The sequence below is a fragment of the Archocentrus centrarchus genome, chromosome 24 (assembly GCF_007364275.1).
Source record: "Archocentrus centrarchus isolate MPI-CPG fArcCen1 chromosome 24, fArcCen1, whole genome shotgun sequence".
Taxonomy (NCBI): domain Eukaryota; kingdom Metazoa; phylum Chordata; class Actinopteri; order Cichliformes; family Cichlidae; genus Archocentrus; species Archocentrus centrarchus.
Window position 1 is genome coordinate 14,574,867 of NC_044369.1, and position 25,309 is coordinate 14,600,175.

Sequence of the window (25,309 nt, forward strand, 5' to 3'; positions counted from 1 at the left end):
CACGCTCAAAGCTGGACGCCAACCAGCAGGGCCACCCCAATTCAGAAACTCTTCCCCTCTACTGAACGATGTGGACTCTAAATAAATGACCTCAGACAGAGAGGGAAAGTAAATGTCTCACCAAAGCTGAACAGCATGTTTCAAACTTCAATAAAAGGCAATTGTAAACAATATGTGAAGGGTGGGTCAGTTTATGTGAGTTCACTGTCTAAAGATTTTAAGGTTGAGTGTTTTTATAGAGCGTTTTCTTTAGTTTGCCTGCCCGAGGACTTTGATAATATTCAAAGTTGATGGCCAAAATGCGGTGCAGAACTATTATGTGAAGCAAATGTATCAGTGATTTGTTTCCTCAAAACCACATGTGTAGCAATTGGTTTGCTTGACGGGGAGAATGAGAGAAGGTGTGTAGGAGGTATTGTTGATGTGCGTAATTATGTAATTCACTGAAAAGTGGAAAGTAAAGAATTACCAAGTGACTTTTTGAGACTGTTACCAGAAACTCAGTCTTTTCTTTGGTAGAGGATATAAATACACTCTTTCCCACCTATTAATCATCTGTCTGTTTTTTCTGGTGAAAACAAATGATTCCCTTCATCCCTTTGTAGTTAAATGTGCCACTTTGTGCACATTAGTCTCTGTTGCTTTTTTGATGGCCTTCTGATTCCTCCATTCTTTTCATATTAAAGCATTTTCTCACTGTTTTCCAAAATGTTTCTTTCTTCATTCACATCATAAAGCCTTTAATTTTCTTCAAGAGTATCAGTGTGTTTGAGACTTAATTTGTATCCATGTTAGTTGGCTCATTGCACAGCATGTTTTTGGGCTTTCTTTTCTATTATTACACTTTAATTTCTTAGTTATAACCTGTACTCACCCACTGTTTTGACACCAGCGCCAGAACGCCACAGGACAGTCCCTCACACAGTGGTCTACTACTGTTCATTACTGCAGCACACTAATTGGTCCAGTCACCTAACCTTCTGAGGCCTCTCTCCCCCCCATCAAACACAGCAGGTGTCAGGCTTATGTTCAAAGTGTATTTCTCTCGCAGCCCACGGTGGAGGCGACAGCCGCCTCAGAAGCAATCACGTCACATTGACTTCTTCTCCCCCCCCCCCCATTTTCTTTCAATTTCTGTTGTGGTGTGCTGCGGCTGCATGCTGACAGACCACCCACAATGGTCAAGATCTTCTGTTTCTAGCCTTCACTTCAAACAGTGGTGAGGAGATGAGGTGAAAGAGATGGGCTGCTGAAGGAAAATGGTGATGAAGGATGGAGAGGGAGAAGTCTGAATGTTAGTGAAGAGCGGGGTGATTTAAAAGCCCTCGACAGGCCTGTAATTTTTAAAATCCAATCAATTCAGCAAGTTAATAGTGCTCACATTTCAATGACTTTTTATTCTTTTTTTTTGCTTTCATAGGTCTCTTATCCAGGGATTAATTGCTTTCTATTAAAAATTGAGATCTCTGTTTTAGGTGAACTGTATTAAAACTATAATCTTACAGACATAAAATAAAGTCAGACCTTGTTTTTTATATTTTATATAGCCATCAGATTCCACCTATAAGCTATTGACATATTCTGTTAGGCATTTACTACTCTGCATTGTATTTTTATTCTTTGTGGCAAGCTTGCCTTCACCTGGTTAGACTTAAAATGCCCACCTATGCACAAGAGGCTTATAGGAAACAATGCTGCTACTGTTTATTTGATTTCTATTTGCTGTTTAGTCTCTATGGCAATGTGGATGGTATATTAAGTTGCTGTTAATGTAAGAGAAACATTTTCTACTGCTTATTGGTCTACCACAAGGCACAATGAGTTTTAACTGTTAAGCAGCCACCAGAGAAGAGGCACATTCGTTGTACACACAACCTCAAGGGCACAGGATTAGCATCTAAGAACCATTGCTTTTTACCTCCAATCTTCCGGTCATCTCCCACGAGCCTTGTAGACACGCTGCAAGACAAAAAGCCTCTCCATAATCAATAACTGATTACCAGGTAACAGCACATAGGCTCTTCTAATCAATTTCCACTCTCCATGTTAAGGAGCTCGCATAAGAATTTCAGGATGTCCTTTTTTCTTGCTTATGACAACGAGGATGTTGAATGTCAGCTATTATTGGAGCTCCAGAAGAAGTTATTATTCTTCTGCATGACCTTTGACCCCAGTTGTCTTCTCTAATGGCAGCTCTGTCACATCAGTGAAGGTTAGCTGTCAACTGAATATCGGAGTGTGGCGTTGTAATGTGCATGTTGTAATGTGTATATTGTATATATATAGCCTGTATACAACTTCTATTAGTAGATATGCCAGATGATTTTTTTCTTGGTAGAGTTTAAAAGAAGTGCATATGAAGCAGCAATGCCATCATTCTTATATTGCTAAGTCTTTTTTTATGTTCCACTCTTTTTATTCACTCTCCTTCACAATAGTCAAACTGGGAACTGCATTAACCTTGTGTTTTACAAAGTAAAGTGCAGAATTTAATAGCTAAAACTGCTGTCAACTCTGGGATCATGTTCAAAAAGAAATTTAAGCCTTACAATATAAAGTGTTTGAAAAGTGGCCTCCAAGTTTTCAGAACTATTTCTGCTGCACAATTGCACTTTTGTTTGGTAAGAAGAGTTTATACATTTGAGCACTTTAAAATACTGGAAGCATTCTTTCATCTATGCAAACCCACAACAATTTTGTCCAAAACTAGACCGGTTTGTTATACTGTCAAATGAGCCACAACGAAGAAACACTCACTCTGCCAGTTTTACACACAGATATGCACACACACGCTTCAGGGCACTGATCTCCCCAAAGGGTTGCAGCCCTCCTAACAGGAAGAGGAGTGTCGGTGATAACCCAGGGCACAGGAAGTGACCTCACTGGATGTGGATTTAAGAGGCTATGAATTATAATGGAATGCTGCAGCTGCATTGATTTTTCAGCAGATGCTACACATTGTAAAGACAGAGAGCCTGGATTAGACGGGTTTGGATGAATCTTAAATTGCCTGGCAGGGGAATAGCTACTGAGCTATACTGTGGTGGATGGGTCTGCTGTTAGAACTGGGTTGTGTGTGCTTGGGTGTTTTGGTTTATGTGTATATGTTTGTTCACTCTGGTGCTCATTTGCTCTGTTTGTGATCCTGTGATATGGTTGCTCATCTTTATTTAGACAATATGGCCTCAGCTCCCTCTTGACATCATCCAAGATGGTAAACTGTCCTGCTTCTGTCTCCTCACCTTCAGCTCTTGTTCTTTAATGCTTTCACATCCTTTTTGGTAGTCCCCTCTATATATTTATTGAGACAAGGTTTTTGTTGAATGATTTGATGAAATATACAGAGTTTTGGATTTGGCAATCCTGCTCTCATATTTATAGTTTATTTTGTCCAGATATTTCTATGTGGGCGCTTTCTTCTGTTTTAAATACTTGTTAACCAGTTGACCAGGATGGCTAAAAAAGTAGGGAAAAATTACTTTAGACATTTAGAAATTATTGTTTGAATTTAGTTTTTTCCTTTTAGACTGAAGTCATCTACAGTTACATGGAAATTGTGAAAAAGTAACATTTACAAACACTCTGCTTACATATATAATCATGATACACTCAAAAGAATAACACATAAAATTAACATTTACACCTACTGTCTTCCAAAAATGCATTAAACAGACATCCTTCCTCCCTTCCTTCCTTCCTTCCTTCCTTCCGGGTTCCAGCAGTAGTCTTAAGCAAAGAAGCTCCTGCCTCTCCCTGACCACCTCCTCCAGCTGATTCAGGGGACACTCTCGAAGGCTTTCAATCTAATGGGCTTAAAAACATCACCAAATTATATAAAATAAGTTATTTCACTTTAAGGCAGTAGTCATACACAGGTGATTTCAAACAGATGTAAACTTGTGCATGACTCGCTGCTCAGCTTCCTGCTGAGTCTATAAATGAGGTTGATGAGTGCATTACATCAGAAAACCAGGACTAAAGGATGCTAAAACATTTGTCACTGTAAGCAATCTCTCTTGAATAATGTGTAAACAGTTAGGAAAAAATAATCCTTCCTTTGTTGCTTGTGAAGGCCAAGTCAGTCAACATACAGGCTCTTCAACCAGTGAAATAAAGCAACTAAAGCCAACACAGAGGAAAGAACAGCATTTTTGAGCTATTAGGTTTATGCAGTTTACTTTCAATTTTTGACTCCCATGACTGATTTAACAAAATGGAAATATTTAAGTTTACAGTTAAATGCTTCCTCTTATTTTTTTTATTTTTTTTTTTAAAGCAACAATGGGGAAACAGAGGAATTTCATACTTTTTTGGTTTTCTTTTTTGCCATGCCTCATGCTGTTTCTTTTGCTACATTTTCTTCTTTGCTTTGCTAACATTCACGTTGCGTTACTCCCTAGTTTATGTTCATTCACTGAACTTTATTTTTCTCTCCTCTCCTCCTCTTTTTGCCCAAGGAATTGGAAGCGTTACATTCTTACCCCTGTAATGGTTCTAATCCGCTTACCTCAGTAATGTAGACCAACATTAACTCTCACATGCCCCGCTTTAGGCTGCATCCATCTCTGTGTTTGCATTCTTAATAAATATCTGCTTTTGTAAACAGTGCTGCTTAAGTTTATTGCACAAATTTAAAGCATTAAAAAGCCTTGGCGAGCCAGAATCATCAAACAGGTTTGATCAATTTTTTTTTTCTTTTCTTGCAGCTTCCACCCATTGTTGAATGAGTTATGCGTGTCAAAGCTGCCAATTCGCTGCAGTTAATTTTACATCTTTCACTAGAAACCCCTCAAACAGCATATATTTGTCAGCATAAATCAGAAGTACGACTTAATGGCCTCAAGTATGTAAATATTTTTAATTAGCTAAGTGCACTTCAAAGCCTTTGTCTTATGAATATGCAAGGTTGTATTGTATTTTTTTCCCCCCCTCACTTGACAGCCATCTGTCTGCATGTCTTTGATGCACACCACATGTCTACCCTGCTGCTCAAAATGCCAGCACACACTCAAGTAGTCATACTAGCACTTCCACACGCAGGTTTAATATATGGAATCAATTTTAATGCTTGCACCTCTTTAACATAGCCCTATATAACACAGCTCCTATCCGAGCCTCTTCAAAGCATTTAGCCTTTGTACTGTAGTACGAATTTCAGGGCTCACTTAATTCAGTCCTCTGCAGACTGATGATATTCAAATTGTGGGATCTGAACAGTAACGGCCTTTGGTAGTTCAGTAGTTCTAGTAATTTGAATAAGGGCTGTCAAGGAAAGGTGCTGTTCACTGATTAAAATGCATAAGAAATGAATAAGGTCCTTTGTGGAGTAGATTATATCTGCCCCTGTCCTAACACCCAGACATCCCACCATCCCAAATTCCCAGTACTTTCCTTTTTCTCTTCTTTGAACAAAACATCCGCATGTTTTCATCCCTCTCGCACAGACAGGTAGAAAATTCCACCTGCACTGTTGGCCCTCTCTCCTCACTTTCTTTCTCTTAACCCTCCCAGTGATCCTTTCTTTTATTATTATTCTTGCTCTCTGCTTGTTTCCTCATGCCTCTTTTATCCATTCTTACTTTTACTTATGCTGAATTCTGTTCTTTATGCCTTTTAATTCTTACTTTTCTCAGGAGCTGCCTAGCTCTATGCCCATGCAGGCCTCAGGAAGTGGGTGTGTAGTGTGTTGAATGGGTTTAGGGGAGAGAGAGAGAGAGAGAGAGGAGGGGAAAGGGAGGATACTGATTAAAATAATAAACAGCTGTGTGATAGAGCAGGGCTAGTGGCCAGAAAGAACCAGAGCAACAGAGGAAGAGAGGGGAAAGGGGATACCAGCTATGGAGTTTGTGTAACCCCAACAACAGAAAGCTGAAGAATACAGGTAACTTTTTAAAAAGTTTTTTTTCTTCTTGGAGAGAGGACGCAATGGCAAACGGATCAAGCTCATCTCCTTCACCTTCCCGAGAGGCAACAGGATAACCGGCAGAGCTCCAACTCAAAATAGGGGCAAGAGTGTCAGACTCACTGTCCAGGATAAAGACACAGAGGCTCGAGGCAGTTCTCTGCGAACATGTGGCTCCAACAAAAAGAAGGCGGCATTCTTTGACTAAGTGGCCCAGTCATGGCAGTGATTAGGAGGGTGTCATAGAGCGTGACCAGACTGGGGCTGGAGACCCGAGGGGCTGGTAGCAAGTTGGACACTGAGGGGACTCTGTCTCTTTGAGCCTGTGTTACCTTTAGTGAGGGCGGTGAGAGGGCAAACCATGTGCCTCTGTGTGCCATAGTCACACCTCTTAAATGTGTGACTGGCGGGGATAGAGTGCTTTTTATTTGAGTAATTTAGAACAAACGTCAGGGCCCTGCTCAGGGTTAGACTGCTAGACTTGGTGTAAAAAGCTTCCTTCATGCTCTGAAGGGAAGCGGATGAAGGAAAGCAAAGCAAACCTGAAGGAGAGTGCAGACCTGTCCTCGACCACTCTGACGTTTACATCAGCCCCACTTGTCCGCCAAGACACAAACTGTTATCTCCAATTTGCAGACCTCCACCCAAGATTTGTTGGATTTCTGTCCTGGTTTAAGTGCTCCATTCCTGGCCCGAGGAACTGAACAATCAGCCTACAGCGGCTACTTTGTCAAACCTCCAGTGGCACCAGTTGTCCCTAAATCTTTGTCTCAGCTCTAAAGCATGACTGCAGGGTAACTGTCACCCTCCCTACACAGTCTGGCTGCCTTTCAAAGGAGGATGCTACCAACATGTGGCGGGATTGGGCGAGCACACACACCAGCCTGCACGTATGAGTGCTGCCAAGGGGTGTGTAAATTGCCTGTTTTGGGAGTGCAACCTGGATTTGACCCTTTTGCATTTGATGTTTTTGCAAGAGCTAGCTTTTTCAGTTGCCAGATTCGAGATTCACCAAACTGTGGATTTACTTTTGATCTGAACCCTGATCTTGAAGGTTTTGGTTTTGACCATAACCACTGGAGGACTTGTCTGCTTGCCCTGAAACTGAAGCATCATTTCATCTGTATGACAATAGAGAAGATGTAGGGAGTGGAGGGAGTGGGAGGAGTCAGATCACATACTCCAGAATGATTGGCTTCAACTTCAGCTTGCAGGAGCTGCTCAGAAAGTTTGAACAGGTATTATAAATCTGTTTTGTCATGGCTTAACCATAGTTTGTGTGTGTGGGGGGGGTGGGGGGGCATGAATGATGCAAACTATGACTACAAACACAACTCTCCTACAAACTCTCCTTTCCCCTCACATTTGGTTTGTTGTTGTGGACCTAATTTAGTCGGCTTTATGGAGTCTAAGCAATCATTATTGGACTCATTAAAATGGAATGAATGGTTCTGAGAGCGTAGCATGCAGAGAGCGAATTAGTATAGAATGAGACCCAGAGCTGTGAAATCAGCATCATTTGTCAAACCAGACCTTTACCTTAATTGCTTTATTAAGCTCTAAAGGCTAACATGGCATAGCCAAGTAAGGGTCATTGTTGTTTGTTAATGTAAACAAGTTGCTTTAGGTGAGTTTCACCAACGGGAGAGCACGTTGGGGTGTTATTTTTTAGTTTAACAGCGTGTTTAATGCTTTTATCCTCCATGAAGCTTTATGCAGCATTTGTAGCTTCAGTTTCCAGGGAGACTCGGTCGAATTGTTTCTCCATCTCCAACAAGATCACAGCCAGCAAATCGCTATCACTCATTACAGTGTGCATGAGATCCAGAACCCATTAACCTTTCTGCTGCTTTTCTTACCACTTGCACATAAATCAGTGTTTGTGTGTATGGCGAGTGCAAGTTTATAGATTGAAGAGAGGAGCCATATTTGAGATCCTTTGCCAGGACTTAAAACCGTCCATTTTTAGTCAATAATTCATAAATAAAACATTGAAGAGCAGCAAACACAGGCTAGTGGTTGCTCACATGGTGACCTGTGGCATACAAATGTTTTTTGTGTATATGTTTATGGATGTCTCTATTAATGAGAGGGAAAACATGATCCATCACTATACTACTCTAAACCACCAGCTCCAAGCAGTCTTTCACTGGTTGAAATATACCCTAAAGAGGGGTTTTGTAAATGACTATGTGCCTTTGTATGTCCCTGCAATGTGTGCTTTCTGTGTTATATGTGAATGTGCTAGTGTGTATGGGTGTGTGTACAGACTCCTTCCACTGGAAGTAAAAAGTGCTAAAGAAAAATACAAGGGAAGCACTTGGGTAATGACTTGAAACACAGCCAGCTGGCTCAGTAGCCAGTTGTCTCTCTGTCTGTTACTCTTGGTGTGTGTGTCTCTTTCTTTTACTCTTCTGTCTGTCTTTCTGTCTTTCTCTCCATATCTTCCCCCTCTGGCCCTTCTCTCTCTCTCTGTTTGCTTTCTTTCTGTCTTCTATAACCTTTAAGATGCATTTTATTTGTGTCTAAAAAGGCAGTGGATGATTATACTTGTAGAGCACAGCAGAGGCATTTGCTTCCACCTTCCTTGAAATGTCTATTGGCATTCGCTAAATTGCGGCACGTTGCCACAGGTAGCTGGGTGTAGCTGTTTTGTGTGTGGTCTGGTCACACTGTGGCTGAAATGTATTGTCCCCAGTTTTCTTTTCCAACAGCACACTTTCCAGAGCATTTCAACTCTGCTTTGAAATATGCAAAATGTATTTTACAAATTTCATGTTTTTTCATGTGCATCTAACATAACTCCACTCTATGCATCTCCTGTGTTGTTTCCTACACGTTAAGCATTCCCTCTGTACTGAGATTGTATAGATTGGTGGGTGTACATGTGCAATAATGTGGTTTTATTTTGTAGCATTTTTCTCTTTATTGAATATTTTTTGTTTTTGAGTTTGAGGAGCCAGTGCTGATTTTTCAACATTCTTGCTGTATACAAAAAAGTACACACACTTGGCATCTCTACATACAGACCATGCATTATTGAAGTTGAATGTTGAGTATTGGCAGTCTCGCTGGAGTAGGGAGGGAGTATCATTAAGACCTTAACAGCTTATTGGTCCGGTACTTAAACATTATGCTTTACTTTATTTTCTGCCTATAAATTAACAAATAATAATCTGCAGCATTATTTTTTCAATGAATCAGTTGATTTGCATTTCAGCTATTTTATTAGTACTGAATGTTGGACCCATATGTGTTTTTATGTATTTTATTGGTGCTTGAAGAGTATGAATTGGGGACCTGAAGGGCTTTAAATACATATCACTATGCATAAAAAAAACTTCATTCACTCTTCACTTCTGAGCAAAAATAGTTTTTTTGCAGGACTTTCTCAGACAACATTTACTGTACTGTAACGTTAGACTGCAGCCCAAACTGAAATTGTCTCAACACCAGTTCAGATGGTGCTTTTGTCTCCAGATGAGTTTGGAATGCACACACCTATAACAGTTAGCTTGCTGCTAGTTACTTTTAATCATTAGCCCCATTTTTATGTTTTATAATAATACTTTAGATAATCATGTGTGGGCTAAAGGCTAATATAACATTACCTGAACAACAAGAGCTGAACTGTGAGTTGGGCAGTTAAAAGCCCAGCTCACAGTCCACCTTACTGTTAAATGTTTCTTCACATTGCTCGTATTTAAGGCTTTAGAAGTAAAAGACCTGTTGCGCTTGTGGTACTGTCAGCATCGACTCTAGTCGAGTAAAAAGCAGTTTTGAGAGTTTAGTTCTCTCTGCAATCCTCCCTGAGACCAGGGTCTGCGGGAGTCTGCATGTTGTCTCTTGATTATACTCGGTTGCTGGCACAGACATGGACAGCTGGAGACACAATGGCTGAGTAGTCATTCCTGTTAAGTCTTTATTATACTTTCTGCAGTTTGGGTCCAAGTGATGTAAATTTGGCCTTCAGATGGTGAGCGCAAGATTCTGTGCGGATGTTACATTACATTACAGTTCACGAACTGCACATGTGGTCCAGGTGGTGATCTTCAAGGAAGTATAACAGGAAACAGTATTCAGCTGTTGTGTCTCCACATGTCTGTGTCCACAACAGAGTTTAATCAAGTCTTGAGAGAGCAAGCAGCTCTCTTCTGGTTAGGGGATGGCAAATCAATAAGGGAGCTGGTCAGAAATAATGAAAAGATAACTGGAGGATTACTTTTATGTAGCAATAATAAATCTATTTTCTTAATTCATCCAGTACCAAAAGCAGTTCCAATAATGATGGAGCTTATTGAAACTCTGATCTTTAATAATTTAGCTTCGTGGCCTGTTTTATACCAGGTTTTGGTACCCATCCCTACTCACTATGGAACGACGGGATGATCGAACTACTTAGGAAATTGCAAAATCCTAATCATTTTCAAAAACTAATGAGGAACTTAACATGTAGAAGCTGCTTGACTGCTCAGCTTTGCTGCATATTTTGAGCTTATTATATTATTTATTTATGTTTAAAAGTGTTAATATCTGCACATATTGGGCAATATATCCGTTAATACATCTGTAATTGGTCAAAATCAGCCGTCAGCTGATCTGTGCATCTGTTAGTCTCTAGTTAGTGTAGTAGCACATTAGTGCCACTTCAGAACATTTCTGCACAGTTATTATGGTGATGCAGAGGATAAGAAAGCCATTCAGTAACAATAGCATTTTCTGTGTTTGATAATTAGAATAACTGCAAAATATTACATTTCCTGTGCAAACAATACACAAGTAACTACTTAAGCTGCCGAAGATGTTATTTTACACACAATGTCTTACATTATCTTAGTACATTACTGCACTGTTGTAGGCTATAAGTCTTATTACACTTTTATTAGCTACACCAATTTCCACCCATTTGCACATCTCTGTGCTCCAAGCAGTGTTACACTTACCCACATGCTATTGTTTGGAGTCTTTTCTTTATGTGCAGTTGAAAAAGGTTGAACTGAGGGGAGTCCCAGTAGAGAGCGTGCGCGAGAGAAGAACACGGAACAGTTTTATATATCTAAAAATAAAACATTTGACAGGATCTTCTGCTTACGTCAGTCCCCCCACTTGTGATTTAACCCTCACACAAAAACGTTCACACATACCCTTTGAGATGTGGTTCTGTAATAGAGCCACTGAGCTAAAAACACACACAAACATGAAATCTCGCTTTGTCATAATATTGAATTTGCACCTCTAACCACACACACACACACACACACACATATCCATACACACACATCCATACATACAGCATTTTTGAGTCACACTGCATTACATTAGAGTTACATACTGTATCCCAGCATAAAATCAGCAAGGCTTGTTTTCGTTCAGACTTGGTGTAACCTAATGCAGCATTAATATGAAGGCAGATATTGCTCAGGGACTTGGTTTCAGATGGCGTGGGCCCTCCAAGTCGGCAAAAGGGTAGAAGTTAAAATCTTTTTAGTCAAAGTACCTTGAGGATATTCTATGAAAATATAAACTTTTCTGCCCTCTGGTAAAGTTGTAGGCATTATGTTGTGATCTTCCTCAAGAAAAGCCTTTGTGACAAAATCTCCCCAAAATTTTGGTTCACTTACAGTCAGCTGTCATATCCAGTTTTCGGTGATCGGAATGATGTGAAGCTGCTTTATTGCTGTCCTTGACTGTACTTTTGCTCAACCTTAATTTTTCATTGATAAAATGGATCTTCTTCTTTGTCTGTATTTTTAGGACATCCAAGCTGAGATCGATGCCCACAATGACATCTACAAGAGTGTCGACGGGAACAAGTCGAAGATGGTCAAAGCACTGGGCAGCTCAGAGGAAGCGGTGTTCCTCCAGCACAGACTGGATGACATGAACCAGCGCTGGAGCGACCTGAAGGCCAAATCCGCCAACATCCGGTCAGTGAAACTCTCAGATGGAAGAGTTACTTTTCCTTTCTCGAATCATTGGGTCATGTATGTCAGATTGCAGTTTTTTGCTGCTCTTAAACTTGGAAAGAAAAAGATTTCTAGGCAGATAGAGTCATGGCAGTGATTCAGGTAGGTCTCAGCTTCAGTATACTGCTTTAGTCAGCTAGTGTATTATGCCATTGCCCGAGCTATGACCCCCCCCCCCCCCCCCCCCCCCCCCCAAAAAAAAAAAAAAAAAACGATGTCAAGTAGACCTATGGCACAACTGTTATACTGGATGCAGGAGTGTCACAAAACTGTGATGCTGCCTGTTTACATCGTGCCTTTTTGACACAATAAAACAGAATGTCCTGCAGAAACCAGTTTATAGCCCGCTGAGCTTTTGGCGTCCTACTCTGCTGTGATTGGAACTGCACTTGCAGCGTAGTGAAACCAGTTATTTGAGTGGCTTGGAGCAGTCAGCCCAACTTTGCACCGCTAGACATGCAATCCCAAAGACAACATTTCAAAAGTTGACACTGATAAATATTTCCAAGGTTGCTCTTATTCTGCTCTGAAACACCAGGCAGTTTGTTTTGAAGAAGCCAAAAATGTTTTTATTTTCAGGCCTGTGTAGAAAGATATAAATCACATATCAAAAGTTAAACTGAGACCAAGTCCACTAAATCTAATTCTACTAGGTGTTGATTGGGGCATTTAATACTCATGAAATGAACTCTTTCATAGGTTAAAGGAAAACCATTCATTGACATACAGTTTTTTGGGGACATATTCATATGAACTGTTTATTATCAGCCTTACACCGGCTTCTGTGCTGTACATGTCCATCGAGGAGCGGAAGGATGAAATACAGCTCCAAAAGGACCTGAGAGCAACTACAGCAGGACATAAACTTCGCACATGTAGTGCCACGTCAGCCACAACCTTGGCATAAATAAAGAAGATTGGTGATGAGTGGGGATGCAGACAGTGAAGAAAGTCAACACAGAAGTGAAGGTGACAGGGCCAGATGGAGATGTTCAAAGAGGAAGAGAGAGGATGAAGAAAGCCATGCAGGAGCACAACAAAGTGATATGGGATAGCAATAAAAATGGTGGAATGAGAGATTTAGCACTGATGATTGTTTGTTTAATTTGGTGGGCGAAATGGTTGTTAGTCAAGATCAAGTATTGCACAGAAAGGAAAGCAAGGGTAATAGACGGCAAGAAACCTGTGTGTCCGTGCATGCGTGTGTGTAGGAGGTAGGATCCTGTGTGATAATTGCATACAGGCCATTATGCCTTAATTGCAGTACATGTGTAATTAAGGCTAACTCAGTAAGTGGCATTAGGAGGTCTCTGTACACCGTGTTCAGATACATTTTGCTCAAAGGAGAAGAGAAAAGCAAAAGTGATTATCAACACACATCGTATGCATGCTGCCACCCACACCGTTAGCAGCTGACTGCATCCCCTTCTTCAAATAACATCCACTCCAGAAGGGTAGCAACCTCTTTTGAGTGGTTAGCAATCTGTTTTTTTTACAGGGTTTTATGTGTTGAACTGCAGTCATAGGTATGATGTAGTAGGAAGAGTTCATAAGTTGTTGAACCCTAGTGTACAGTATGTATTAAACACTATAATCTAGAGGAAAATTCTCTGAAAAAATAACAGTAACCACAATATGTGAGGATGTAGAAGTACAGCATTTGAAAGGATGTATTTACAGAGGATATATATTGGTTGTTAGGACATATTAGTTTCAGTGGCTATTTCATATTGACAGAGCACATCTGGAGGCGAGTGCTGAGCGCTGGTCTCGACTGCTGGGCCTCTTGGAGGAGCTGTGGAGGTGGATCTGCATGAAGGATGAGGAGCTGGCGAAGCAGATGCCCATCGGAGGCGATGTGCCCACCCTGCTGCAGCAGCAGAATCACTGCACGGTATGAACTTCTGCCACAGTTTGCTCCTTATTGTTTCTTCTTCAAGCTTCCAGAAAGTGAAGTTTTCTTGATTCTGTTTTAACCCCTTCAGTTATGATACAGGAAGTTTGGTGGAAAAAAAAAAAATTCATCTTCTGCCTACATAATCTTTTTAGGTGTTATACAACAGTCCAAATAACATCGAAGCATGTTTAAGCATTTTTAGCTGGGCTGTTCTGAATAAAATGTTGAGCTATTGTCGTGGCATCTGCGGCGTCTGCATCTGACAAAAACTTTAACGTTGACCATAACTCAAGAATGATGGGACCTAGAATGTTCAAATTCACACCGCAGATGCATCCATTAAAAATCTTGGACAAGTTTGAATGCTGGCGACCTTAACCTCGACCTCAACGTAAATAAAGGTCAGAGGTCAGGTTTTTCTGAAAAGCAAACAATCTCACCTAGTTCATATTCACACGCATACAAGCAGTACTAGTAATCACCCTGACTGGGCAGTCGTGTAGCTACAGTACATTTAATTGTTTAAAATTGTATCATTGCAGGATTTTGAAAGACCAATTTCAAAATCAGTCCCGTGTAGTGAGTAGTGTTGTTCCTCCCATTTTATCATTGCACTTATTGATATTTGTCATCCTTACGCTGCACAGAATCAGTTTTTCTAACAAGCAGTCAATACCTTTATTGCACTGACCCATTCATACCTTTGCCATCACTGCTATTTGTCAGCAGTGTTCCCCACTGTATTATTTATTGTAACCACTGGTTATTGTGATAGTGCACTGGAGTGTAATTGCTTTCAGATAAATGACTCAGCCTGTGGCTACTGTTTACTCCCAGGCTGCCGGCCGCCACTGTTCTTGACATCGTAATGCGTTTCTCGGCACCTCGTTCGCCACACTATTATTTTGTTCTCCCAAAAACGCCTTGAGAAGTAAACACATGTGCAGTCATGTGTTGGCAAAGGATCACAGACACACTCACACAGATCAGCCGACACACAGAGAGTTCAGTACTCGTGTATTGCTACCTCTGTAGTATATGTAAAGCACGTTTATACACTGTATAGCTAGAAGTACTTGCTTGTCTGCCTTCACGCGCATATGAGCTTGAGTGAAATCCCATTCTTAATCCATAGGGTTTAATATGACGTCGCCCCAGCCTTCTACGAAGGCTTTCCACAAGGTTTAGGAGTGTGGTCAAAACTTCCCATAAATGTTCTTCCAGAAGCACATTTGTGAGGTCAGACGAGAAGGCCTGGCTCGCAGTCTTCGCTCTAATTCATCCCAAAGGTGTTCTGTCGGGTTAGGTTCTATGATTTTACGTGGCCTACCACTTCATGGCTGAGTTGCTGTCAATCCCAAGCGCTTCCACTTTGTTATAATACCGCTAACAGTTGACTGTAGAATATTTAATAGTGAGGACATTTCACAACTAGACTTGTTGCACAGGTGGCATCCTATCACGGTACCACGCTGAAATTCACTGAGCTCCTGACAGCGACCCATTTTTTCACAAATGTTTGTAGAAACAGTCTGCATGCCTAGGTGATTGGTTTATACACCTGTGGCCATGGAAGTGATTCAATGATTCGGATGGATGAGTGAATACATTTGGCAATTTAGTGTATCTATATGCACTCTCCTAAATGCTGTATCTGCTTTTAAGGTCACGTAAGCTTTTAATGAAGTTTAACAAACCCCTTTAAGCACAAGCATTACTAATATTTTGAAATTTAATTTTAGGTAGCACTTTGTTATATATCATACTTATTGAGGCTAATGAAGCAATCATGCATATTGAAAAGCAATGAGTTTCAATTTTAGGAACCACTTCTGTAGTGATTGTAGAAGGAAATATGAATGAAAGGTGGGGGAAAGACAACTGACACAGATAACAAAGTGTATAATATTTACAATACAGAAATTCCAAGCCTCAAAAGAAAAAAAAAAATCATTAGAGCAGTGTGCTCAGTGCATTTCCTTTTTAAAGGCAAATATAGAAAATGATATAACTGATCTACCACAGAGATTAAGAGCGGGCTCTTCCGATGGCAGCAGATCAATTTCTTGGCTGCTGTAATGCCTGCTAAGTATAGTCTTTTAATGGTTTAATGAAGAATCATTACTCAAAAACCAGAACAGATTATGTAGAAACTATATATTATGGGAAAAGAGTCACACTCTGCCATACTGTTGGACAGTCACTAAGGAACCAAGGGCTCAGTATGAGAATTTTATTAGTGATTTTGATTGAGATCGGTTAATCAAAATGTGCTTACTGTGATCTGAGGTGAGGCTCACTCTTGTGTGTCTACTGAGTACCTTAGAGAGAAAAGAGAAAGGCATTGCCTTAGCTGATCAGATGAGCTCCATTATATAAGCAATGAGTCTGAGAGCACACTCAGTAACCACAGTGTAATCTACCTTCATGTCCACTTTTACCTTCCTTTTCTCATTACCCTCTCTCAGCCCTTTTATCTCATTTTCTGTCATCCTTCCCTGTGGTTTCTGTCTCCAGCCTTTGTGCCTCTTTTCTTTGCTCTCCTCCTCCCTATGTTTTTTTTCACGTTTACTCATCTCTGCTTCCCCTTGTTCATCTCCAGGTATTCAGCTATGAGAATGCTCAAACAGGAAATAATGAAACTGGGGAGTTGAAAGTGCGGAAGGCTCACTTACCATTTTTCCCTGTGTTATATTTTCCCCTCACTTCCTCTGTGTTCTCTGTAGATTGGCCTGGAGGTCTCGGTGACCCTTAGAAGGGTTGGGGAGGTGGCTAAGCAGAACAAAAAGCTGGAGCTTTGAACATGTCATGCTCTATTACTTGCTTACACTGACAGACACATACTTCCAAGACCCCTCTGCTCACACATACATACGCAGACACAGTCTGTGAGTAATACATGCAGCAACTGCTCTGGCGGAGAGATTGGGGGAATGCGCATAGATATAAGTATATGGAAATTGGTATCTGTGAGGTAGGGAAGGCTTAAAGTGGGTTTTTTCCCCCTCTTTTTGTTTTGGGAGACTTTGGGAGATAAAAGATGAAGGCTAAGCCACTTAGCCCAGCAGAGAGCAACGGATATTGCTGTTATTAACGAATTGGAAGGAAGAAAAATATGAGAGAGCAGTGGTCCGAGCAGTTACAGAAGAAAGCGATAGGCAGGCAGCGGCAAACAGAAGCAAAATTGGACGGAGAGAGAAAGAGGACATAATAGGTTTACTATATATGAGGGGACCAGAGGGTAGTGGAGGTAGAAAAAGTATAAGCATGGCCCATTTCAATCTGTTTATTTCCACGATATTTAGATTTCCAACTCATCTATTGCATTGAGTTATAGTTCAACAAGCAGATTGTTGAAGTGCTGAAAGTGTGAGGCGGATGAAGGGGTATTGTCCAGGCTTGCTTGAGTTACTTCTTGCGTAACTCTTTCTCTGTGTATTGATCCGTGTCTGTTTTTTCTCTTCTAAAATGGCCATAATAGCGTTTATTAATTGCACATTCAATTACCCAGTAAAACGCCTTTGTCAGCATCAAGCTGATTAAACTCATCAGTCTCTTCTATTAAATTAGCAGCTTTTAGATCAAGGAGTGGGAACGAGGGACCAAAAGCTTGTGGGCATCTTTAACGACTCTTATCTTTCAGCAACAGTTGGTTTTCTTGCCGGCATTGTTAGGAAAGTCCAATCTGGTTCTTTCAAAAGCTCATTCAAATGTTTCAGAATGAACACCGGCAACAGGCAGTGTGCGATTCACTTTAAATTTAGTTAACTTTTTTTCCTCTTATCTTCTAAATTTGCTTAAGTAGCATACAATTACTCAGACTAAAGCGGGGAGAGTCTAATAATCTGCCACAGGACTCATCTTAATCAATGTGCCTGCATGATTGATTAGCACCATTTACACTTGAACGGACAGGTAGTAAAAGAGAATGAAATGGATTTAAGCACTGTGCTGGACTTTAGCTCAGGGTTTCTTTTGCGGGGGGGCTATTGGCTCACTATTGGCTCTCTCTCTCGCTGAGGAACTTTAAATTGTTTTTGTCTGCTTCATTTACACTTGCAGCTTAATGAAATTGCTAGACTGGTGTCTTGATGGTCTATAGCACTGCTGGTTGAAATCACACATGCCTTACAAATAATAAAACTTTGTTGCCTAATATTTTAGAAGCCCCTCTTGTGCTGCCAAAACAACTCTTATCTCTTGGGGTCCTCTGGGTTTGTCCTGTAGTTTTTGGCAATGGGACACTGGTAGCAGATCCTTTGGGTCCTGTTGGCTGTGGGTGGGGCATCCTTAGATCCGGTGTGTTCAAGAACATTTCATTTACAAGTAAGGTCAACGCCTTGGGTCCTTTGTTGTCTTTCTTGAACCACTGGAGGAGTATCATTGCTATGGTTTGGGGAGTAAGGTCCCCAGCAATGCTTAGGTGAGTGGTACATGTTAAACTAACATTCATGTGAATGCCAGGATCCAGCAGAACACTGTATTGTAACAAGTTGATCCGGTTTTCCACACCTGTCATTTGTTTTAATGTGAAGCTGTTTTTCTTAACCATTGAAGCAATTCTGTGATCATCCACTTCAGTTGTCTTCTGTGGTCTGTTGCTTACCTGTCCAGTACATTCATTCTTTTTAAAAATGTACCAGATGGTTGGCCACTCTCAAAGCTTTTTCCATATCATTGATTTGTTTAAAATGATTTATCAGTCTGATAGCCTCCCTCACTCGCATCAGCATTTCTTTGAATTTCACATTAAGAGATCCAGTTTAAAGATACCACCCACATGTTAAACACATCAAATACAGTTGTTAATAATGCTAATATTGCTCTGAAACTGTTGGTAAGTCAGCAACTGTTTACTAAAGTCATGTGCAAAGCCCTTGACTTTTGAAGGTTAGGGTAGTGTCTAAAGCAAAAGAAGTAAATGAACAATAGTGTGGTCATTAGTTGTAATTATCAGTGGGAACAAGCGTGACTAAATACTGCAATACTATTTTAAAGAATGATGCAATGAAAGGCTATTCAAAGATGTACTTTTGCAAGCAACATTAAAAAAAAAAGCATCTAACCGTTTATAAATAATGGCAGTTGCACTAATGTAATAATGTAGTAAAGAAAAAGGAAAAAAAAAAGTAAAGAAAAAAGAAAAATAAATGTTGTTAATTGCAGAACTGTTGCAAGTAAAGTTCTTGTACATCCACAGACATTGCACAGCCTGTGGGTATTTTACTAATTTAACAGTGTCCAAGGTTGAATGCATTCGTTAAGTGGAGTATTTGTTTTCAAACGACCACTGGCTATCACTAACTTTCAGCTATCCTGAGATAACAGTGAACGTTAGGGGCAAAGGAGCAATTAAATTTTCAGTTGAATCACTCTGAGGGTCCTTTATGAACTGCGCAACTGATGCAACTCTAATTTGGCCCAGACAGCAGAAGTTCAAATTCTGGCCTCAACTAAAAATAGTTTTTGCTCGAGAAAAAGCCCCCCCCCCCCCCCCCCCCCCCCCAAAAAAAAGTGTGATCGAACTCTTATTGTCAAGGCTCCTTAAATTCCCTCTGGGTGCTTCTCTTATGTTGACAGATAGTATATTGTTGTATTCCTTTTGGGAGGCTTATTTTTTCTAGAAGATGAGGGCTACGGTAATATCGCGGAGAGGCTGAGATAGGGTTTTGAGAGCAGGAAGAGGGATGTTTGGCAGAGCTCCGAAAGAAGCTGTGTTGTGATGCTATCTCATTGGCGCCACAGCACAGGGCACTTAGTGATAAGAGTTTGCTGTGCTGCTACAGCCACAAACCACACTCTTACACAGACCTGGACACAAGCACTTGCACACAGACATAATCGCTCAGGCACAGAAATGCACACACACAGCCAAGGTCACGGTCACTCATAGCTACAAGGTAGATGCCAGAAGTATTGTGAAAGTGACAAGAGCTCCTTCTTTCTCCAGTCTCCGTAAATCACAGAAGCCGTGGCCGTATTCTGATGTACCAGAGCTTGAAAAAGAGCAAAGAGAAAACCTGTCCTGTTTTGTCTTTGACAAAGATGTCTATGTCTCATCATTCAAAGGCTCACTGGGATTTGCTTGGGGAAAAAAAAAAGCTTTTTTGTTAACTTAAAAGCTGCATGTGCGTTTGAGCTCCACCTTTCAGAGTGTGAAAAGTGTGTCCCTGTGTGAAACTCTGATAATGTGCGCTTGCTGAGCTTTCACTAAAAATATTTGGTTGCATGTTGGGTAAAGGTATTTTATGCTGTCACCTGCCTGAACTGTAAGGATACCCAGTGGCTGGATAACAGACACAGAGGCTGTTATCTAACAAAGAGGATTAGTTGGCACTGCTCACGTTGCAGATATTACAACCTTCTGTGGCTTGTTTCTTTGGAGCCAATACATTAAAAGATAATATTACATCTATTGTAACTAACAAGGAATTTTTATTACCCAAACTAGGCCTGCGTGATATGATTATTAATATGGCTGTTATTATAATAAATATGCCTGAGCTTCAGAGTCCACTTTTGACCACAGCAGCCTCACCACAAGCTGTTCTTAAGCTTCTCAAGCCACATGATCTTTATCAACAGTTTTTTTTTTTGTTTTTTTTTTCAAGCTGTATTTGAGTTTATTTTGACACATAGTGCAGAAATAATACAGCACTGCTTTTCATAGACGTAACATTATACAACAGACAGGGCAAATACAGTAACTCAGACTGGAAAGTATATATTTGTGTGAGTAATGAGAGATGTGGTCAACAGGAATGCAATAATAGGTAACAAACCAGCATAATACAAGAAGGAGAAAAGAAAAATCATTCAGTATGAAGTCAACAAGTGCTATCTCAGAAGTGACTCAGTTTGTTCCTGACATCACGACTCCGATTCAAAAAAAGCTGTGATGGTGTGATGGACAAGGCAACAAAGGCTAGAAAAGCAAGTTATACTAAAAAGAAACAGCCGGAGGAACATTTTACACTAATTAGGTTAATTGGCAACAGGTCAGTGATATGATTGGCTAGTAAAAGAGCATCTTCGAGTGGCAGCGTTTCTCAGAAATAAAGACGGGCAGAGGTTCACCAGGCTGGTAAAAACTGTTTACAAATTGTGTAAAATTTTCAGAATTTTCCACAATGTAAAATTATGGAGACTTTGATCTTCATTTATAGCATATAATATTAACAAAAGTCTCTGTGCATGAAGGACAAAACTGAAAATCAATATTCGATGCCTGTGATTTTCAGGCCCTCAGGCGGCACTGCATTAAAAACAGAAAATGTCATAGGAATCACTGCATGGGCACAGGAACACTTCTAGAAATCACTGTCTGTGAACACAGTTCACCGTGCAATCTGCAAATACAGGTTAAAGCTCTATCATGCGAAGAAGAAGAAGCCATATGTAAATATTATCCAGAAATGCTGCCGTCTTCCCTGGAAAAGTGGAAAAGTGTTCAGTGGTCAGATGAATTGAAATTTTGAGTTCTTTTTGGAAAGAAGATGATCAGCGCTAACTTCAAAAGCCTGCACCTCTGATGGGTATGGGAGTGCATTAGTGTCTATGGATTTGGCAGTTTACGCATCTGGAACGGCAGCATCAATGCTGAAAGGTATATCTGGGTTTCTGAGCAACATATGCTCCCATCCAGACGACGTCTTTTCCAGAATCCTGTATCAGACAAAAATAGGGGAACATTCCTCTCCTAAAAGTCCAGCAGCTGCTCTCCTCACTTCCCACACGTTTATAGGCTGTTGTTAAAAGAAGTGGGGATGCTGCACAGTGGTACACAGTGGTACACATGGCCCTTTCCCAACTTTTTAAAGATGTGTTGCTGCTATCAAATTCAAAGTGACCTCATTTTTTTTCTTAAAATGGTACATTTTCTCAGTTTAAATATTTATGTTTAAATATGTTTAAATATTTATATTTATGTTTTCTGTTTTCTGCTGTGAATAAAATATAGGTTTATGAGATTTGGAAATCACTGCATTCTGTCTATATTTACATTTTACACAGTTTCTCAAGTTTTTGTATTGGGGCTGTACATAAATATAAAAGCAGATCTTTTTAATAATCGTCATATGGCAGATGCATCATAAATCACACATTATTATCGATGGTTGTTTAGAGATGTTAAAAATGTATTATATCAAGTCAGACTTCACATATGTGTAAACAAACAAGCCAGTTCTACATATGGCTTCAACAAGCCATTTGCTGGTTTGACGCTGTGAATATTGGTGTCTTCTACATCTGGATGTAATTAGGCTTCCCTGATTTATTCATCCAAGTACAGTATGTTTCCACTAGGATGCTGTTCATGCTCACCCTGAGCTGTTATCTGTCATTAACACATTACAAAACTGATATCAGAATATTTTACTTGCTTCACTCTGAGTAATATGCAGCAGACTTTGTAAATAAACCTTCATTTAATTTGGTAATTTAAACCACCAACACTTCCGTGAGTGCAAAACAAACAAAAACTCTATATAGAAGACTAAAGGGTTGGTGTCAACTTGGGGGGGAGTCCTCCCTGCTCAGCTCCTCATCCTCTTTTTCTTATCTCTGCACACACCCATCTTCCTCTTCCTCAATCACCTCATTTACTTTCTATCTCTCAAGGTCCCCTCTCTGAGCTACCTGCTTATTATGTTTCCTCTATGTGAACGGGGAGGAAATCATTGGAACGAAGCAAACCATTTATTAGCAGGGATGATCTAATTTGTGTTCAGCAGGATGCTCCATTTCAGGGTGAGAGTACATTTGTCTGCAGGAGGCTGTGTGAAATTGTCATTGCATTGGTCTAAATCTAACTTTTACAAGACTTTACTTCCAGAAATTACTGTGTAGGTTTTTTTTGTTGTTGGGTTTTTTTGTTTTTTTTTAAGAAATAAGTGGTCATAGGGTTAAGGTCACCCAAGAAATTATAGGCTAAATAGGACAAATGTTCACACAGATGTCTAAAATGAGATAGCAGTGACATTTTATAATGAAGGTCACGCAGAAGGTAATAGTTAAAGTATGGGTGTACATGTAAGCTGCATCTTAAGTAGTAGGTGTTAGAGCATGCAGCCGGATAGGATAGTTTCTTTTCAAGGCGATCCTTTCTGTTCTGTTCTTAGGTCCTCGGATGATGCTGGTAATACGATTGAAGTGAAGCCAGCATCTTGCCGTCAATTTTTTGCATCTCATTTCTGCTGCGCTCGACTGTTTGATCAGTCTGATAAGTGTGAGACTTTATCAGGGCGAGTCGTCCCATCTAATCAACTAGCTTCACAGTGTCTTCAACTACACTGCCTCTTCACAAAGCAATCACGCACTCTGGTAGGCAATGAAGACCTCGGGGTATCACATGTGTATTCAAACAAGAGCAATTATAGCGTTACACACCATTCTCACTCCCTTTATGCAGCTTTATCGCCTGTCCTGCACTCTGGCGATGCTGACCTCTTGCCATAAGGTTAAGAGCATTCATCAGATTGCTTCATGAGTTTTTAGTATATGCGTCTCTGTACTGTAGAGCCTGGAGTGTGTGCGGGGTACTATGCTTATTTCAGTCTGAGCTGCGCTGTGAGAGGATGAGCAGGATATGCAGTGTTACTAGCCAGCTCAGTAATGACTATTCCTGCAGGGTTACAGTGACTCACTTTATTCTGTGCCTTGCTCAGCTAATTTCACACCGACCCAGAGGAGAAGCCCAGTTTGACCCTGTACTCTCACTTCAATCGCTGCTCTGTTCTCAGAGCTCTCAATACCGCTGACACTCCTAACATAGCCACTCTCTCTCACCACGCTCTCTTACCTCTTGTGGTTCCATTTAATAGGCGAAGACTGAGCAGGGAAACTGTTCTGCAATCACCTAATTAGCCGCTGAGCGTGCTGTGTATCTCGTCGATAGAATGTAAACATCTGCGTTTGTTCATTGGTCTGATGTGTGTGTTTTTCATCATTAGAACCTGTTTTGTGATATAATGAAAGTCAAGGCTAATTAAAGCAGAACTTGTTGATTATTATATATATTTCTGGAGGGGATGGAGCAGTAATCTGGATACAAAACCCTGTTTAAAATGCACCAGGTTCACTTGGAGTTCACTGGCACAGACAAGATCAGGAGATGAGAGTCAAGCATGCACGTATCAGCAGAGGAAATGCACTCATTTTCTATTAAAAAAACCAAACATTAATTACAACTTTTTCTGCCATCAAACGTACTGTGTTTTTTTGTGTTGATCATAACAAAGTAACAAAGAAATTTCAGTATGATGTCAGTAACATTTTTATATGCATCAGATCCCCTCTAAGCCACTGCCCTGTGCTTTTCCTGCAGGCGTTACGGTCGGAACTGAAGGAGCGTGAGCACTTGGTAATCAGCACTTTGGACCAGGCGAGGACGTTTCTTGCTGATCAACCCATTGAGGGTCCTGGAGAGCCACGCAAGAACCTGCAGCCAAAGACGGGTTTGTTCCTTTTTCATTAAAAAAAAAACAAAAAACTCTGCATTTACTCTAAAATAATAATAAAAAAACATTAAGTCCTGGAAACCAGGTTTGAAATGATAAATGAACACAGCTTAAAAATAGTTACACCACTGCTCAGTCCATTAAAACCATGGCATGCTGTTTTTCCCCACCTCCTAACTCAGCAGTTTCTGGTAAAATCAGATAATAAGCCTCAGGCAGTCTGATGTTTTAGGTATACAGTATGTATCTGGATATAATGAGTTGGAGAAGTTGATAAAATATTAGACATGCACAGTTCAGTCTCTGAGTGTAGTCTGTTGACAGATTTTAAATCACTAATCACCTGTTTCTGTGATTTATGCATCCATGAAACACTTCATTTTTTCCTTCTATAACATGAATTGGATCAAAACAACTAAATTTCTCACTCTAAAGAGGGAGTATATAATAATAAGTTCTCTGTAGTAAATAGGGAAGGAATAGGCATTGATTTTGAACACAGCCCTTGGCATCAAACTTTAAATACTTTAAAAGACAGAAATAGCTATCATGTTCTCACCAACTGTTTTGTGAAGCCCTGTTTTAATTGTTAATACAATTTAAGCTGGTGAGTTATCAAAAAAAGATCGCCATTGCAATGGTTATGAAGCTATAAATTAGCTATATTAACTTATTCCAAGATGTTACCATGTTTCCTTCTGTTAATTGGGCCTTTAACAAGGGTGTCTATGGAGCTTTACTTGACTTTACAACAAGTGTAAGGTGGCATCTCAAAATCTGTGCCAAAGCAAATATATGGATCCATTTGTGACCCCTTGTAAATAAGAGGGCAGCCAAATGAAGTATCTTCCCTTTGGCTGGGGTGCTGTTGCAATTATATGATCCTGTCTGCAGTCACCAGAATGGCTGCTTTTCAGCCAGAACCAGAATCTGACGTGTTCCTTGCCTCAGTTCTGAAGTTAAAGTCATTCAAACCATCAAAGAAATCTCTGTTGAAGGTAGTATAAATATATGACAGAGCAGCCAGGGCTTTAACATACACCAACTCATTCAGCATTTCCTCTCTGTCTCTTTTTGGATGCAG

General features: G+C 40.3%; 1 protein-coding gene across 7 annotated transcripts in view; it reads left to right on the forward strand.

The window, feature by feature from the left end:
* utrn (utrophin) overlaps positions 1-25,309 on the forward strand; it is a 187,694-nt gene that overhangs the window by 103,491 nt on the left and 58,894 nt on the right. For all 7 annotated transcript variants that reach the window (XM_030722455.1, XM_030722453.1, XM_030722452.1 and 4 more), the window contains 3 exons: positions 11,657-11,829; positions 13,606-13,762; positions 24,093-24,222. In XM_030722455.1, the coding sequence (XP_030578315.1) occupies positions 11,657-11,829; positions 13,606-13,762; positions 24,093-24,222 (460 nt within the window). The remainder of the gene's footprint in view (positions 1-11,656; positions 11,830-13,605; positions 13,763-24,092; positions 24,223-25,309) is intronic.